Here is a 19385-nt window from a genome sequence, read left to right as displayed (position 1 = left end):
AGATGTCAGAATGACTGGTAACATTTTAGTCCAAAATTGATCCTAAAAGATTTGTAACAAATGCATATTTTTAACACATCTTGAAGCCATTCATCATTCCCTGAAGATTTTGATCTTGACAATAAGCGTGACCCAAAATGGTTAACTGTTTCATCCCACTCCTGACAGGCCTGGAGTTTGTGGTCAGTTTCAGAGGGGTAACCGTCAACCCCCACACCCCTGACCAACCGCAACCCCCCACCCCCCCTCACTACAAAATCGAACCATAATCTTCATGACTTAGTATTGTACCACAATGAGAGATTTTACTGAACTTGCATCTCTTTTAAAAGTTTAACCTTGAGCAATTTGTCGAACAATGCTTAAATACTTGACAATTTATTATCATAATTGGTTGAACAGGCCTGTATTAACAGTTCCCATTCTGTCACCTCCCTGGCATAACATGGCTAAGGTCAGAAACTTATCCTGCAGAGAATAATGAGTATGAATAAATGTCTTATCAGAATCTCCTGGGAACTTAATTACACTGCACCACCTTTGCCTTTGTTCTTTATGAACAGATGGTGGCATATTAATTTTTTTACTGAATTAATAAGCCATTCATTTTTTGGCAAGAATTTATATTTTCAGTCAGCATGTAATGTCAAGTAATTCTGCATTCCGACTGAAATAGCATACAGATTTTAAACATTTGCTTTCTCATATTTTACCATGGTCAATTTTACCTGCTGGCAGTGTTTGGACAGCCAGCCACTGGGCATTGGGTGAAGTGTGCCCACTGCCTGTCTATTCTTGCCAGCAGGAGTCCAGAGCCATTTAGAAGCCTAGGCCTCGTTCCCCTTCTGCCGCTGAGCTCCCAGGCTGGGACTGCATCACAGTTTTTTTGTGGAGCCAGGAGAAGCAGAGCTGGCACTCCCAACTCCATAAAAATATGAATCACAAAAAATGTTGGCTCTCTTTGTAGCGGCACCTTTAGGAATCACTGCTTAGGCCAGATACTGCCCCGTATAACTGGTAGAGTCCGCATGGCACACACTCCACCCACTTGCACCTTGAAATCGCAATGGGGCCCTATGCATGTCATAGGGTAGCAGCCTTGGCAAAAGTGGTAGTACTCTCTATTCAGAAGGTCAGCAATGGGGCTGTTAATTGACAGTTCCACGGTGTTCAGCTCAACATAAGCTAGGTCAGAACATTTTGCCTGATTGATGCCACTGTCCATGGGCTCAATATCCAGGCCATCCAGTATTGGCAGACTCTGGCTGCAATATGCAATTAACATCAGCATGGGCACCGCCTGCCACTTCCAATCAGTGCAAGAACTTCAGTAATTCTCTGGGAAACTTGGGATGGCCAAAAAAAATAACCCTGTCAGTATCACTGCATCCCAAGAGCAAATAAAAGTAAGGTATATAAGATAGTCATGGGAACTTTCAGTTAAATTGTGGAAGTAGGAAAAAGGGTCAAAGGTTCAAACACAGAGTGAACAAAATCTGGAATAGGCTTCCAGGAAGTGTAGAGGAAACAAAATTTAGACGTTCACACAATTAAAAATAGTAAAATAGAAAAGAAATTTCAAGTACAATTGTAATATAATAGCACAGATAAGATGTTTACTTCAGCACAGTGTGCTGATGAGTGTTTAAATTAAAGAATGTGGTTTGACAAAGTAAAAGGTCTTTATGTTATACTATTTTCAATTCAAGGATATGTGATAGAATAGTGATTATAAGGATCCTCCGTGAGAGGAAAGTAAGTATGGTGGCAGATTAGTGATAGTGACAGCACAATCCCATGTTGAGGTACACAAGGAGCAAACTAGTTTGCATTAAGTGCATAAGAACATAAGAAGTAGAAGCAGGAGTAGGCCATTTGGCCCCTCAAGCCTGCCCCACCATTCAATAAGATCATGGCTGATCTGCCCCAGACCTCAACTCCTCTTTCGTACCAGCTCCTCATAGCCCTCAACTACACGCTATTTCAAAAATCTATCTACCTCCTCTTTAAATACTTTCAGTGATCTAGCCTCCATAACTTTCTGGGTAGAGAATTCTCTGAGAGAAGAAATTCCTTCGCATCTCAGTTTTAAATGAGTGTCCACTTATTCTGTAACTATGTCTCCTATGTCCTGTTGTGATGAGGACCTAAGGAATCTGCAAGGGGCTACAGTAGGTTGAGTGAGTGGGCAAAAACTTGGCAGATGGAGTTTAATGTGGGAAAGTTTGAGGTCTTTCCAACCAATTCTCAAACCATGCTGATATATTACCCCCAATACCGTGAGCTCCTGTTCGACATTCCCCCACGAGTTGAAACATCTTCTCAACATCTACCCTGTCAAGCCCCCTCAGAATATTGTTTGTTTCAATAAGATCACTCCTCATTCTTCTAACCTCTAATGAATAAAGGCCTAACCTGTTTAGCCATTTTTGATAAGTCATCCCCTTCATCCCAGGAATCAACCTAGTGAATCTCTTTTACTGCCTCCAATGCCAGTATATCCTTTTTTAAACACGGGGACCAAAACTGTACACAGTACTCCAGGTGCGGCCTCACCAACGCCCTGTACAGTTGTAACAAGACTTCCCTATTTTTAAACTCCAACCCCCTAGCAATAAAGGCCAAAATTCCATTTGCCTTCATTATTACTTGCTGCACCTGCATGCTAACTTTTTGTGTTTCATGCACAAGAACACCCAGATCCCTCTGTGCTGCACTTTTTTGGAGTTTCTCTCCATTTAAATAATGGTCTGCCTTTTGATCCTTCCTACCAAAGTGCATGACATTAAACTCCATCTGCCAAGTTTTTGCCCACTTACTCAACCTATCTATATCCCCTTGCAGATTCCTTATGTCCTCTTCACAACCTGCCCTCCCACCTATTTTTGTATCGTCAGCAAATTTAGATATATTACACTCTGCCCCTTCCTCCAAGTCATTAATATAGATGGTAAATAGTTGAGGCCCTAGGACTGATTCTTGTAGCACTCCACTAGTTATGTGTTGCCACCCTGAAAAAGATCCATTAATCCCGATTCTCTGTCTTCTGTGAGTTAACCAGTCCTCAATCCATGCTAATACATTACCCCCAATACTGTGAGCTCCTATCTTGTGCAATAATCTTTTATGTGGCACCTTATCAAATGCCTTCTGGAAATCTAAATACACTACATCTACCGGTTCCCCTTTATCAACTCTGCTTGTTACATCCTCAAAGAACTCTAGCAAATTTGTCAAACACGATTTCCCTTTCACAAAACCATGTTGACTCTGTTTGATTACGCTAAGCTTTTCTAAATGTCCTGCTATGTCTTCCTTAATAAGGGACTCTAGCATTTTCCCAACGACCAATGTTAGGCTGACTGGCCTATAGTTTCCAGCTTTTTGTCTCCCTCCCTTTTTGAACTGGGGAGTCACATTAGCAGTTTTCCAATCCGCTGAGACCCTCCTGTAATCCAGTGAGTTCTGGAATACTTCGACCAATGTCTCCACTATCTCTACAGCCACTTCCTTTAAAACCCTTGGATGTAAGACATCAGGTCCTGGCAACTTGTCTTTAGTCCCATTAGTTTGTCAACTACTTTGCCCTTCGTGATAGAAACTGTTACAAGAACTTTTCTCCCATTAGCTTCTTTCTTATCTGATATCTGTGGGATGTTTATAGTGTCCTCCACCGTGAAGACCGATGCAAAATATTGGTTTAAATTACCTGCCATTTCCCTGTTCCCCATTATTAATTCTCCAGTCACATCCTCCAAGGGTCCCACGCTCATTTTAGCTGCTCTCCTTTTATACACCCGTATAAGCTCTTGCTGTTTGTTTTTATATTTCTTGCCAATTTACTTTCATAATCAATTTTCTCCCTCTTTAATAGGTTTTAAGTCATCCACTGTTGGTTCCTAAAAAATTCCCAATCCTCTGGCCTACCACTAGTTTTCATCGCTTTGTATGCCTTACTTTTTGATTGGATACTTTCTTTGACTGCCTTTGTCAACCACTGGTCTCATCGAGTCCTTCTTCTTGACTGGAATAAATTTTTGCTGAGCTATGAAATATCTGCTTAAATGTCTGCCACTGCTAATCTGTTATTCTAAGCATCCAGCCTCAGTTGGATCACCTCAAATAACTTCTGTGCCTGTAAGATAAGGTACAGAACAATTGGCCATGCCTCCCATTGCTGGTTACCGTAAGTCAATGTCTGTGGATGAGAGCAATGTTAGACTCAGTCACACTGCTGATTAACTCTGCTGGCCCCCACATAAAGGGATAGCCAAAGATGCAAGGTAATACAGAGCAATTGCCATCTACATTTCTATACCACAGTATGTGTCACTGTCTTCAGCTGAGAAGAAGCAAATGACAGAAAATACAGGAGAAATTAGAGTGGAGAGAAAATAGAATCAGAATTTAAGTTTGAATTTGCATCTTGGTGGAAATCTGAATCCAAAGGAGTAGTCGATCTGAATTTTGTGAATTCAGTTAAACCTGAATAGACCTGAGTCAGTCCAGTTCAGGTTCAGAAATGATTCAAGAGCATATCCATGCACAACCATGCTAGATATTGCAAAGGGGATGATTGGTTTCTCTCTGGAATTTTTGGTTTGCAATCCTTTTAACAATAAAACTGCAAATTACAGCTGTTGTTCCAAGAAACAAACCCTGGAGTTCGATATGAGTACACTATCAAGAAAGACACAGAGGAAGAGAACACAATAGGACAGCCAGAGATCTTCTGGAAATACGGAGCTTGGACAGATTGTAGTGCCCCATGCGGAACAGGTAAAGTACCTACAAATGGTTTTCTGATTGGAACCAGAAATGTTCCTGGATTCATAACTTAACTGAGAACTCTTCAATACATGTTTTCTTTTAAGGGTATATTTCCCTTATGAAGCTTGTTGTTACAACGATAGTTTTCCCCCCACCTCTCATTTTTAGTTGTATCTCCACACTGCATAGTATCCCCAACTGTGTCAGTGATTTACTTTTGGCATTTGTCACTCTATAACCAGGTCACTAGGGGATACACACGAACAAGTTGGGTAACTTTTACAGATTTTTGCTGACTCTTTGTGCTCACTGGTTCCTCACAGTAACATGGTCAGTAATTCAGTGTATGGGAAATTGTGGATGCAGCATGCAATTATGATGCAGCATGTTAATGCTACAGTGCACTATCCCACCACATTGATTACACACTCTCCAACACATTACATAGAGAAGGGAAATTTTTAGTTTCGCTCATTAGATTTCAATATTGCGAGAATTTGAAGATAAACACTGCCATTGGACTACAATGCATTGTATGTGTAATTACAATAATAAGTAGAACACTTGTGCATGAAACATGGTTAGGTCATCACCAAAGTTCAGAGGGTTAATACAATATTTTGCTCACAATTGCTTGAACTATAAACCTTGGGAGCATAGTCTCATCTGTATTATACATGTACATGAAGATTTACTTTTGTCCTGCTGAAAGTGAATCCCCAGTTAATCCCCATCACCTGCATCCAATTAAATACAATTAATGTACTATTAACACTTTGCACCTGGAAATACAAGTGTAAAATTTTAAAGTGTAATTAATTCGGAATTGGTGGCAATTAGCCCAAATTTTCGCTGGTTCCATACTTGCCTTTTGAAGTAGAGAATCCTTGGGAGTAGTGTTGCTTGGCCCACCGCAACTTTCGGACTAGCACACTATAGTGCGAGTGCGCACTCTGGAAGTTGCGAGGCCTCTCTCACATCCAGCAGCGGCGAATGTTGAATGCATCACCATGACTGGCACTGCAAAATTCAGCCCATTATTTCACACATGTGAAATTTCAGTTACTGAAAAAAATGGTAATTGAACAAAAAGTTTGAGAAAGCATTTTGAACAATTTATGATAATATGCTCCTACTATATAATAAGTTATTGTGTGTCAGAAAGTGTGCCACCTTTACATTGAAAATACATATAATGTTGCCTATAAAGTAACAAATATTGCAGGTATGTCTAATAAGTTTTCAATGAGACACACATCCCTCCCCCGAATTTAATATATAGCTAGGCAATTTTCCATAGTGTTGGGTGCTAACCATCCACTTCCCCTTCTGGTCCCCATGTTAGCTGATATTGCTAACAGTTCTCTCTGTTCAGGTGTTGCCCCTCTCTCCTTTAAATCTGCTGTAATCACCCCACTCAAAAAAACAATCCTTGACTCCACCGTCTTTGCAAACTACCAATCCATCTCCAACCTCCCTTTCCTCTCCAAAGTCCTTGAACGTGTTGTCGCCTCCCAAATCCTTGTCTGGAACTCGATGTTTAAAACCCTACGATCAGGTTTCTGCTCCACCACAGTACTGAAACGGCTCTTATCAAAGTCACAAATAATGTCCTGTGTGACTGTGACAAAGGTAAATTATCCTTCCTTGTTCTCCTTGACCAGTCTGCTGCCTTTGTCACAGTTGACCACACCATTCTCCTCCAATACCTCTCCACTGTCATCCAGCTGGGTGGGACTGTTCTCACCTGGTTCCGTTCTTATCTGTATAATCATAGTTAGAGTATCACTTGCAATGGCTTCTCTTCCTGCTCCTGCACCATTACCTCTGGTATCCCCCAAGAATCTATCCTTATCCCCCTCCTATTTCGCATCTTCATGCTGCTCCTCAGTGACGTCATCTGAAAGAACAGCATTAGTTATCACACGTATGCTGACAACACTCAGCCCTACCTCACCACCATCTCTCTCAACTCCTCCACTGTTGTGAAATTATTGGACTGCATATTTGACATCCAGTACTAGATAAGCAGAAATGTCCTCCAATTAAATATCAAAAAGTCAAGCCTTTTTTTCTATCCTATTCCAAATCTGTTCCCTGGCTACCAACTCCATCCCCTTCCCTGGCAATAGTCTGAAACTAAACCAGACTGTTTGCATTCTTGGTGTCATATTTGACTCCCACGATGAGCTTCCGACCATATATTTGCACCATCATTAAGACCTATTTCCACTTCCTTAACATTGTCAGACTTCATCCCTGCCTCAGCTCACCTGTTGCTGAAACCCACATTCCTGCCTTTGTTACCTCTATTCTTGACTATTCCAACAAACTCCTGGCTGGTCTCCTACATTCTACTCTTCATTAACATAAGATTATCACATCTACTGCCCATGTCTTAACTCTCACCATGTCCCATCCACCTATCACCCCTGTATTCGCTGACCTACGTTGGCTCCCGGTCAAGCAACGTCTTGATTTAAAAAATCTGTTCCTTGTTTTCAAATCTCTCCCTGACCTTGCCCTTCCTTATCTCTGTAATCTCCTCCAGCCCCACACCCTCTAAGATATCTGAACTCCTATAATTCTGATCACTTGTGCATTCCCAATTTTAATTGCTCCATGTGGCTGTGCCTTAAGCTGCCTAGGCCCTAAACCTCCCTATACCTCTTTGCCTCTCCACTTCACTTTCCTCCTTTAAGACACTCCTTAAAACGTACCTCTTTGATCAAGCTTTAGGTTATCTGCTCTAATATCTCCTTATGTGGCTCAGTGTCATATATTGTTTTATATTGCTCCTGCAAAGTGTCTTGGGATGTTTTATCATGTTAAACATAAATTGTTGTTGTTATTGTTGCGCACAATGGCCTGCATTTAGTCGCACCGGTGGAGCTCCGAGCACCAGGCCGAAAAATCGGTGGGAACCCTGCCTCGGCCTTTCGGAGTCCACCCGCCACAGTTCTGTGGTGCTCAGGCACTTAAGTGCCCAGTGCTGGGATCCCTGTACCCAATGAGAAGATAAGTGAGGCGGGATCCAGCACGCCCCGGCGATGGGGCGGGTGAGGAGGATGGGTAATAAGTGTGGTGAGGGGGTGGGTGTTACGGGAGGTGGGTTGTTTGCTGCCGGGGCCCTCCATGGGCCACAGGTTGCCCACAGAGGAGGGCCCCCCCACCTTCAAGCTCGCAGGAAAACCGCCTCGTTACACTGAGTGGCCTCCCTGCTTGGCAGAGAAACTCACTCCGCCACTGGCTTAATTCCAGCAGCGGCGGTAAGAGACCCTTAAGTCTGGGTGGGAAGACTGTCACTATGAAGGCAATGGGCCCTCTGCCCTCCCACCTCCGAGCCTGTCTCCGGGGAGCCATTAAATCCAGCCCAGTGAGTCGGAGAATATGGTCACGATTTTACCTGTTTCTGATGTCTTTGTTTTGCTGTTTCATTTCGCTTTAACTCTTCAGCTTTTGCTTCTTTTCTATTTTTCTTCTGGGTGGGAGGTGCTGTGGCAAATTGTGGTGGGTAGTGCGGCCAACAATAGCTGCAGACTAGAAGAGGTGGGAGAAGTGGCCCTGACGAGCAGACAGAAACTTGGTTTAACATTTCATCCAAAAGCTGACACCTCTCACACCACACCATTCCCTAGTACTGCACTGAAATGCTGAAATGTTAGTGTGGGGTTTAAACACATGACCTTCTGGCTCAGAAATATGAATGCTACAGCTGAATCAAAGTGGGTGTGATCCATTTCAGATCACAAATTACAGGGTTAACAGGTACTGCAAGTACTTATAATAAGAAACACAAAAGTACCAAATTTAATTTATAAAGGATAGATAGATGTAATCATCCTCAGGCTTCAGCTACTTTTCGTACAAAAAAAACATGAGCTGTACACTTCTGATTTATAGCGTCATCAGAATCAGATTAATTATGTCATCATAATCACTTGACCTAGTTTATTGTGTTCACCACTTATCCCACATGTAAGAGATATGGCCTTGCAAAAACTGGTAAGTTGATTTGTAAACTATTTCAGATTTGCTTTTCATGGTTCAGTTATTCTATCAGTTTGGAAACCATTTAGGTTGGATGAGGTAGTTTGCATCATAGGATGTTATAGATGCCTGTGATGCCTGTAACATTTATGGGAGCATTAATGTACAAAGATTTCAGTTCATGCATCTTGGCTTCACTTCCCTTCCCATGGCCTTGGTTTAATTTATTCCCTTATTTAGCATGATTCACTGTAATTATTGGCAGGAGTCAACAGTTTCCAGAGTAACTTTGAACTTGGTGTTTAGTTACCTGATTAAACATATTGAACTTGGCGTTCTTTATTTAGAAATAGATCTTTATTGTGTAAATTATACAAATTTAATTACTGCATTTATAAATCAAAGCAATTAAAGCTTGTATAATGTGAGTGGTAGAACACCGTGACAGCTAATCTTTGACTCACTTTTAAACCAGGAAAGTTGAACTCTTGCAAAGAGAAAGATTTGTCCAAGAACCGTCCACAGACGCTTTGTCATAAAGTCATCGCATCATTACAGCACTGAAGGAGGCCATTCAGCCCATTGAATCCATGCCAGCTATCTGTAAAGCAATCCAGCCAGTCTTATTCCCCTGCTGTATCCTCATAGTCCTTCAAGTTTATTTCTCTCAAGTGCCCATCCAATTTTCTTTTGATATCATTGATCATCTCCGCTTTCACCACTCTCAAAGGCAGTGTCTTTCAGGTCATTACCACTCATAGAATCATGAAATGGTTTCCTTTTTTAGTACTATCCAACACTCTTTTTATGCACCTTCTTCCTCTTTTCTACTTCTATATACTGGTGCCCACCCCCCTGCCAATTTAGATTAAACCCTCCCCTGTCTTGTCAGTTACAAAGCAAGTTAATGATGCATATCAAACATATTTTTCATTATTTTACTGTAATAGTTTCTGATACACTGAGCTGAAATATTGTCGCATATGAAAGAGTGTCAGAGAAGTCACGTCAATGTTTCTTGGCTCACAATACAAGTGAGACAAATAATACAAGTGTTCATTATAAGATCTGACAGAAATGCAATTCTTGGAAGCTGCCTTTTAATAAGCTGTGAGTGGATAAAATCACAGTGAGGCTTGGGCTTTCCGATGCCAATTCTATCACAATGTAACTCATTCATGATTGCTTGATGCATACATGCCAATCTATGTGCTTTTAAGGTGACAGTCCACTTTTCAGCCTGCCTGTCAGCGTCTGAGCATCTTACAAGAAAAAGTCAGTTTGATTCAGTGATAATATTGAACAATCAATCATTTGAAAGTTGGAATAAAAACAGAAAATGCTGGAAATACTCAGCAGGCCTGGCAGCAGTTGTGGAGAGAGAAGCAGAGATAACAGGCAGGATTTTTGTTTTGGGGCCTGGATCCTGATTTTGGATTCCTTTCCACGTCCCGACACATGACATGCCCAATATGATTTTTGTTCGATTGGCCAATTAATGGCAGAGCATACGCTCGCCATCCAATTAAGGATGACAGTCAGGCTCCTGACACTGGTGGCCAATAGGAGGCCCTTCAGCACTTAAAGAGTGGAAGCCTGCCGATGCAGGTCAGGGAGAGATGGAAGCATCCTCTCAGCACTTTGGAAATATTTGAGAATACAAATGGCCACAGCTGCTGGACTGCCTTTGTGGAGGTGGAATTTCCATTCACAGGATGGCTTGTGGCCATTTGTACATTTGTAACTCAAATGCAGTGAAATCCTTTCACTGGCCATTTTTCAGCCACTGCTGAGGGCCCACCTGCTGACTGGAAAATAGGCCCCATAATGGCCCCAATTGGCTACTTGCTGCTTGTGGGTGGGCAGCCATCTTGTTACCCACCCGACCTCCTTAAAAATGGCGTGGAGGTGGGACTGCGTTAGCCCACTGGCACACCAGCCGGTGGCAGGAAATTCCAGGCTCGTCCACCTCTGTTCCCGCCTCAGCAGGCTTCCAAATTTTTACCCAGCTTCTGGTTGATGACCTTTTGTCAGTTGAAAGTTCGGCCTGGAGCCTATAGGATCAGAAAGGTTGAAGGATGGAGCTAGAAACAATCCTGTATTATTTTCTCCCATTGTTTGTTTTGCGCAAATGTGAGGCTGAAAAGATTAAGACAAGCTGTTGTTCTTTGAATGTCCCATTTATACCTGTTCGTTTAGCGTATGGCCTAGAAAGTGGATCAGGCTGCGCCCATGTTACAGATGTAAAGCAGGCAACTAGTATTTATTGCAGGTGGCACAGCTTATGTTCATGCCATGCCGGAAGTGCGGTGCCCACCTAGCTCCTCTGCAGGCATCCAGAGCGCATGCTGGAAACATTTGAAAATCTAATTTTAATATTTCTTCAGCAGGAGAATAAACCTAATGGCGTCAATTAGATGGTGTACACTTGGGGTTGATGAAGGCTCTGCTACTGGAAACTTCCAGTGAAGCTCAGGACTTAACACCTCTGAGTTCTGTCAGCAATTCTGGCCAACTCTTACTGGAGTTACGACAGTTATTGACTGGAACTTCTGTGAAAATTTGGGACCAGATGGCATAGTACTAAATTTTGGGCAGCTTTGGCTCTTCCTCTGTACAGTTGCCTTGTACCCCAGAAACATAAAGACATTTTCATCTTATTAGACTGCGATGCAGGTGAATTTACATTTTTAAAGGGCAGAGCAATATACTGTGCTTCCCAATCGTCAAGTGCACTCAAAAAAGGCGAACGATTTGTATTTTCTTACTCCCTTATCTCTCAGAAATACTTTACATGGAGTAAATAACTCTGCGGTACATTAACTGTTCTCAGTAGATAAATAGGATAACCTTCCTACAAACAGTACTGAGAAGAATGGTCAGTGAATCTTCTCTTACTGGTGTTGGTTAAGGGACGAATATTAAGAGAATTTCCTACTCTTTTTTTGAAGCGTTCCATTAAGTCTTTTAACAGCCACCTGAACCACCAAAACAGGAAGGCAGGGCCTTAGTTTAAAGTTTCATCTGAAGGACGGCACCTTCACCAACAAAGTATTTTTAAAAAATCATTTATGGGATGTGGGCATTGCCGACAAGGCCAGCATTTATTACACATCTAATTGTCCTTGAGAAGGTGGTGATGAGCCATCTACTTGAACTGCTGTAGTCTATGTGGTGAAAATAGTCCTAGTGCTATTTGGGAGGGAGATCCAAGATTTTGAGCCAGTGATGATGAAGGAACGATGATATATTCCCAAGTCAGGATGGTGTGTTTCTTGGAGGGGAACATGCAGGTGGTGGTGTTCCCATGCATCTGCTGCCCTTGTCCTTCTAGATGGTAGAAGACGTGGGTTTGGAAGGTGATGTCAGTGAGCCTTGGCACGTTGCTGCAGTGCATCTTTTATAAGGTACATACGCTTCCATGATGCGGTGGTGGACTTGAATATATATTCCATCATTGCCACTGGGTCGAAACCTAAAATGGGTTCAGGTGGCTGTTAAAAGATTTTAATGGAACGCTTTGAAGAAGAGTAGGAAGTTGTCTTAATAACAGTATTCTGTGAGCAACTTCACCTCATAGACTGCAGCAGTACAAGAAGTAGACCCACCGCTACCTTCCCAAGAGAAACTAGGGATGAGCAATAAATGCCAGTAATGCCCACATCTCGAGAATAAATAAAATAATTTTCATGTCTTTCATACAAACGTGTGCCGTATAATACAGTGCAAAGCTGAATATTGATTCAGCAACATTCTATCCATCTGGTTTTTGAAATAAGTTTTAAGAATCTTTTTCATATTCTGTCATACTGCTATTTTGACAGGCTACACTGCAAGATAAAGTCATGATCAATCATTGGAGATGCACCTTAAGGCATTGCCTCTAGGATCCTTTACTTGATTCAGAAGTGTATTGATCTTCACAGCAACAGTACAATGTTTGTTCGAAGGCATTGCTGTCAGAACACACTGTACATTTGGCATTTGTAAAACATAGTGGGCTGTAATTCTGCTCCCATGCATCTGTACCACGAGGCATAGTGTGGTCAGAAAACTAGGTTCAGAATCATTGCATCTGATTCACATTCGCCCCAGGTTTTTTAATGGACATGTGCTGGAGGCTTGCACTGCTCCAGGCATAAGCTTCATTGGAGCATAATTTTTTGGCATGTTGGCAGTATATCATTGTTGCCATGGGGATTCTGATATATTACAAAGTACTAAAAAGTATTTCCAGCACAGAAAAAGGTCATAAATGGACATCCAATCTCTCTGCACCTCCATCTCCCACAAGGACGGTTTGAGGGTTCTTCGCTTCCTCTTTGAACAGAGGCCCAACCAGTCCCCATCCACCACCACCCTCCTCCACCTGGCAGAACTTGTTCTCACATTGAACAACTTCTCCTTCAACTCCACTCATTTCCTTCAAGTAAAAGGTGTTGATATGGGTACCTGCATGGGTCCTAGTTATGCCTGTCTTTTTGTGGGATATTTTGAACATTCCTTGTTCCAGTCCTACTCAGGCCCCCTCCCCCAACTCTTTTTCTGGTACATTGATGACTGTATCGGTGCCATTTCCTGCTCCCGCCCCGAGCTGGAAAACTTTTATCAGCTTTGCTTCTAATTTCCACCCTACTCTCACCCTTACATGGTCCATCTCCAACACTTCTCTTCCTCGACTTCTCTGTCTCCATCTCTGGGGATAGACTGCCGACTAATATTCATTATAAGCCCACTGACACCCGCAGCTACCTCGACTACACTTCTTCACACCCTACTTCCTGAAAGGGCTCCATTCCATTCTCCCAGTTTCTCTATCTCCGACGCATCTGCTCTGATGATGCAACCTTCCATGACAGCGCATCTGATATTTCTTCCTTTTTCCTCAACTGAGGAATCCCCCTACTGTGGTTGACCGGGCCCTCACCCGTGTCCAGCCCATTTCCCGCACCTCTACCCTTACCCCTTCCCCTCCCTCCCAGAACCACGACAGGAATCCCCTTGTCCTCACTTTCCACCCCACGAGTTTCCACATCCAAAGGATCATCCTCCGCCATTTCCGCCACATCCAACGTGATGCCACTACCAGTCGCATCTTCCCCTCCCCACCCCTGTCAGCATTCCGAAGGAATCGTTCCCTCAGTGACACCCTGGTCCACTCCTCCATTACCCCCAACTCCTCGTCCCCTTCCCACGGCACCTTCCCATGCAATCGCAGGAGGTGTAATACCTGCCCATTTACCTCCTATCTCCTCACTATTCCAGACCTCAAATACTCCTTTCAGGTGAAGCAGCGATTTACTTGCACTTCTTTCAATGTGGTCTGCTCTACATTGGGGAGACCAAATGCAGATAGGGTGACCGCTATGCGGAACACCTCCATTCAGTCTGAAAACATGACCCTGAGCTTCCGGTTGCTGGCCATTTCAACACACCCCTGCTCTCATTCCCACATATCTGTCCTGGGATTGTTGCAGTGTTCCAGCAAGCTCAAGGAACAGCATCTCATTTACTGATTAGGCATGCTACAGCCTGCTGGAATGAACATTGAGTTCAATAATTTCATAGCATAACGGGCCCCCCCCTTTTTATTTTTAGGTCACAGAATCACAGAATTACAGAATAATACAGTACAGAAGAGGCCCTTCGGCCCATCGAGTCTGCACCGATGCATTAAAGACACCTGACCTGTCTACCTAATCCCTTTGCCAGCACTTGGCCCATAGCCTTGAATGTTATGACATGCCAAGTGCTCATCCAGGTACTTTTTAAAGGATGTGAGGCAACCTGCCTCTACCCTCCCAGGCTGGGCATTCCAGACCGTCACCACCCTCTGGGTAAAAAAGTTCTTCCTCAAATCCCCCTTAAACCTCCCACCCCTCACCTTAAACTTGTGGCCCCTCGTAACTGACACTTCAACTAAGGGGAACAGCTGCTCCCTATCCACCCTGTCCATGCCCCTCATAATCTTGTACACTTCGATCAGGTCACCCCTCAGTCTTCCCTGCTCCAGCAAAAACAACCCAAGCCTATCCAACCTCTCTTCATTGCTTAAATGTTCCATCCCAGGCAACATCCTGGTGAATCGCCTCTGCACCCCCTCCAATGTAGTTAATTTTTCATTTTTTTTAATTTGTTTATTTTATTTTGTCTCATCATTCATTGTTTTTTACCATGTGTCTATCCACTGCTTTTTTTCATGTTTGTGCTTTGGGCCAGGGCGTTCTATTTTTCTGTCAATTAACACCCTCTATGCACGAACACTTTGTCTTTCAACACACCATTGACATACCGTCTGCCTTTGCTCCATGACCTTCTGGTCAGTTATTCTCTGTGATTATTTATCCGATCAACACCTTCTCTTTGGTTATCTTTTGCCCCACATCTGCTTTATTTGCTTAAAACCTATTACATTTCTAGCCTTTGCCAGTTCTGATGAAGTGTCACTGACCTGAAATGTTAACTCTGCTTCTCTCTCCACAGATGCTGCCAGACCTGCTGAGTATTTCCAGCATTTTGTGTTTTTATTACAGAAAAAGGCCAGTCGGCCCAACGAGTCCATGCTGGTATTTATGCTCCACACAAGCCTCCTCCCATTCCTCTTCATCGAACCCCATCAGCATAACCTGTCATTGCTTTCTCCCTTATGAACAAAGAACAAAGAAAATTACAGCAGAGGAACAGGCCCTTTGGCCCTCCAAGCCTGCGCCGATCCAGATCCTCTATCTAAACATGTCGCCTATTTTTTAAGGGTCTGTATCTCTTTGCTTCCTGCCCATTCATGTATCTGTCTAGATACATCTTAAAAGACGCTATCGTGCCCGCGTCTACCACCTCCGCAGGCAACGCGTTCCAGGCACCCACTACCCACTGCGTAAAGAACTTTCCACGCATATCCCCCCTAAACTTTTCCCCTCTCACTTTGAACTCGTGTCCCCCAGTAATTGAATCCCCCACTCTGGGAAAAAGCTTCTTGCTATCCACCCTGTCTATACCTCTCATGATTTTGTGCACCTCAATCAGGTCCCCCCTCAACCTCCGCCTTTCTAATGAAAATAATCCTAATCTACTCAACCTCTCTTCATAACTAGCGCCCTCCATACCAGGCAACATCCTGGTGAACCTCCTCTGCACCCTCTCCAAAGCATCTACATCCTTTTGGTAATGTGGCGACCAGAACTGCACGCAGTATTCCAAATGTGGCTGAACCAAAGTCTTATACAACTGTAACATGACCTGCCAACCCTTGTACTCAATACCCTGTCCGATGAAGGAAAGCATGCCGTATGCCTTCTTGACCACTCTATTGACCTGCGTTGCCACCTTCAGGGAACAATGGACCTGAACACCCAAATCTCTCTGGACATCAATTTTCCCCAGGACTTTTCCATTTACTGTATAGTTCACTCTTGAATTGGATCTTCCAAAATGCATCACCTCGCATTTGCCCTGATTGAACTCCATCTGCCATTTCTCTGCCCAACTCTCCAATCTATCTATATTCTGCTGTATTCTCTGACAGTCCCCTTCACTATCTGCTACTCCACCAATCTTAGTGTCGTCTGCAAACTTGCTAATCAGACCACCTATACTTTCCTCCAAATCATTTATGTATATCACAAACAACAGTGGTCCCAGCACGGATCCCTGTGGAACACCACTGGTCACACGTCTCCATTTTGAGAAACTCCCTTCCACTGCTACTCTCTGTCTCCTGTTGCCCAGCCAGTTCTTTATCCATCTAGCTAGTACACCCTGGACCCCATGCAACTTCATTTTCTCCATCAGCCTACCATGGGGAACCTTATCAAACGCCTTACTGAAGTCCATGTATATGACATCTACAGCCCTTCCCTCATCAATCAACTTTGTCACTTCCTCAAAGAATTCTATTAAGTTGGTAAGACATGACCTTCCCTGCACAAAACCATGTTGTCTATCACTGATAAGCCCATTTTCTTCCAAATGGGAATAGATCCTATCCCTCAGTATCTTCTCCAGGAGCTTCCCTACCACTGACGTCAGGCTCACCGGTCTATAATTACCTGGATTATCCCTGCTACCCTTCTTAAACAAGGGGACAACATTAGCAATTCTCCAGTCCTCCGGGACCTCACCCGTGTTTAAGGATGCTGCAAAGATATCTGTTAAGGCCCCAGCTATTTCCTCTCTCGCTTCCCACAGTAACCTGGGATAGATCCCATCCAGACCTGGGGACTTGTCCACCTTAATGCCTTTTAGAATACCCAACACTTCCTCCCTCCTTGACCTAGAGTAATCAAACATCTGTCCCTAACCTCAATATCCGTCATGTCCCTCTCCTCGGTGAATACCGATGCAAAGTACTCGTTTAGAATCTCACCCATTTTCTCTGACTCCACGCATAACTTTCCTCCTTTGTCCTTGAGTGGGCAAATCCTTTCTCTAGTTACCCTCTTGCTCCTTATATCTGAATAAAAGGCTTTGGGATTTTCCTTAACCCTGTTTGCGAAAGATATTTCATGACCCCTTTTAGCCCTCTTAATTCCTCGTTTCAGATTGGTCCTACATTCCCGATATTCTTTCAAAGCTTTGTCTTTCTTCAGCCTCCCAGACCTTATGTATGCTTCCTTTTTCCTCTTAGCTAGTCTCACAATTTCACCTGTCATCCATGGTTCCCTAATCTTGCCATTTCTATCCCTCATTTTCACAGGAACATGTCTCTCCTGCACGCTAATCAACCTCTCTTTAAAAGCCTCCCACATATCAAATGTGGATTTACCTTCAAACAGCTGTCCCAATCTACATTCCCCAGCTCCTGCCGAATTTTGGTATAGTTGGCCTTCCCCCAATTTAGCACTCTTCCTTTTGGACCACTCTTGTCTTTGTCCATGAGTATTCTAAAACTTACGGAATTGTGATCACTATTCCCAAAGTAGTCCCCTATTGAAACTTCAACCACCTGGCCGGGCTCATTCCCCAACACCAGGTCCAGTATGGCCCCTTCCCGAGTTGGACTATTTACGTACTGCTCTAGAAAACCCTCCTGGATGCTCCTTACAAATTCTGCTCCATCTAGACCTCTAACACTAAGTGAATCCCATTCAATGTTGGGAAAATTAAAATCTCCTATCACCACCACCCTGTTGCTCCTACATCTTCCCATAATCTGTTTACATATTTGTACCTCTATCTCACGCTCGCTTCCTATTTTTGAGTTCTGCCCATATTGCCTCACTGCTCGAGTCCTCCATAGTGCCCTCCTTCAGCACAGCTGTGATATCCTCTTTGACCAGTAATGCAACTCCTCCACCCCTTTTACCTCCCTCTCTATCCCGCCTGAAGCATCGATATCCTGGGATATTTAGTTGCCAATCATGCCCTTCCCTCAACCAAGTCTCCGTAATAGCAATAACATCATACTCCCAGGTACTAATCCAAGCCCTAAGTTCATCGGCCTTACCTACTACACTTCTCGCATTAAAACAAATGCACCTCAGACCACCAGTCCCTTTGCGTTCATCATCTGCTCCCTGCCTACTCTTTCCCTTAGTCACGCTGACTTCATTATCTAGTTCCTTTCAGGCTTTAGTTACTATCTCCTTACTGTCCACTGACCTCCTCATTTGGTTCCCATCCCCCTGCCACATTAGTTTAAACCCTCCCCAACAGCATTAGCAAAAGCATCCCCAAGGACATTGGTTCCAGTCCGGCCCAGGTGTAGACCGTCCAATTTGTAATAGTCCCACCTCCCCCAGAACCGGTCCCAATGTCCCAAAAATCTGAACCCCTCCCTCCTGCACCATCTCTCAAGCCACGCATTCATCCTGACTATTCTTTCATTTCTACTCTGACTATCACGTGGCACTGGTAGCAATCCTGAGATTACTACCTCTGAGGTCCTACTTTTCAACTTGGCTCCTAACTCCCTAAATTCTGCTTGTAGGACCTCATCCCGTTTTTTACCTATATCATTGGTGCCTATGTGCACAACGACAACTGGCTGTTCACCCTCCCCCTTTCAGAATGTTCTGCAGCCGATCTGAGACATCCCTGACCCGTGCACCTGGGAGGCAACATACCATTCGGGAGTCTCATTTTCGACCACAGAACCGCCTATCTACTCCCCTTACAATCGAATCCCCGATGACTATAGCCCTTCCACTCTTTTTCCCGCCCTTCTGAACAGCAGAGCCAGCTACGGTGCCATGAACCTGGCTACTGCTGCCTTCCCCTGGTGAGCCATCTCCCTCAACAGTATCCAAAACGGTATACCTGTTTTGGAGGGAGATGACCGCAGGGGACACCTGTGCTGCCTTCCTGCTCTTTCTCTGCCTTTTGGTCACCCATTCCCTTTCTCCCTCAGAAATCCTAATCTGCGGTGTGACCAATTCGCTAAACGTGCTGTCCACAACCTCCTCAGCATCGCGGATGCTCCAAAGTGAGTCCATCCGCAGCTCGAGAGCCGTCATGCGGTCTAACAAGAGCTGCAGCTGGACACACTTCCAGCACGTGAAGGAGTCAGGGACATCAGCCATGTCCCTGAGCTCCCATATTGAGCAAGAGGAGCATAACACGGGTTTGAGATCTCCTGCCATTTTTAATCTTAAGCTTAACTTAGTCTTAACTTCGATAAATGAAAAAGG

The 19385-nt window shown here is 43.8% G+C and overlaps 1 protein-coding gene across 1 annotated transcript in view; it reads left to right on the top strand.

The window, feature by feature from the left end:
* LOC137369758 (A disintegrin and metalloproteinase with thrombospondin motifs 12-like) overlaps window positions 1-19385 on the top strand; it is a 780536-nt gene that overhangs the window by 607275 nt on the left and 153876 nt on the right. The window contains exon 16 of the mRNA XM_068031165.1: window positions 4638-4779. Within this exon, the coding sequence (XP_067887266.1) occupies window positions 4638-4779 (142 nt within the window). The remainder of the gene's footprint in view (window positions 1-4637; window positions 4780-19385) is intronic.

The sequence above is a fragment of the Heterodontus francisci genome, chromosome 1 (genome assembly GCF_036365525.1).
Source record: "Heterodontus francisci isolate sHetFra1 chromosome 1, sHetFra1.hap1, whole genome shotgun sequence".
Lineage (NCBI taxonomy): Eukaryota > Metazoa > Chordata > Chondrichthyes > Heterodontiformes > Heterodontidae > Heterodontus > Heterodontus francisci.
This window is presented reverse-complemented; position numbering and strand designations above follow the sequence as displayed.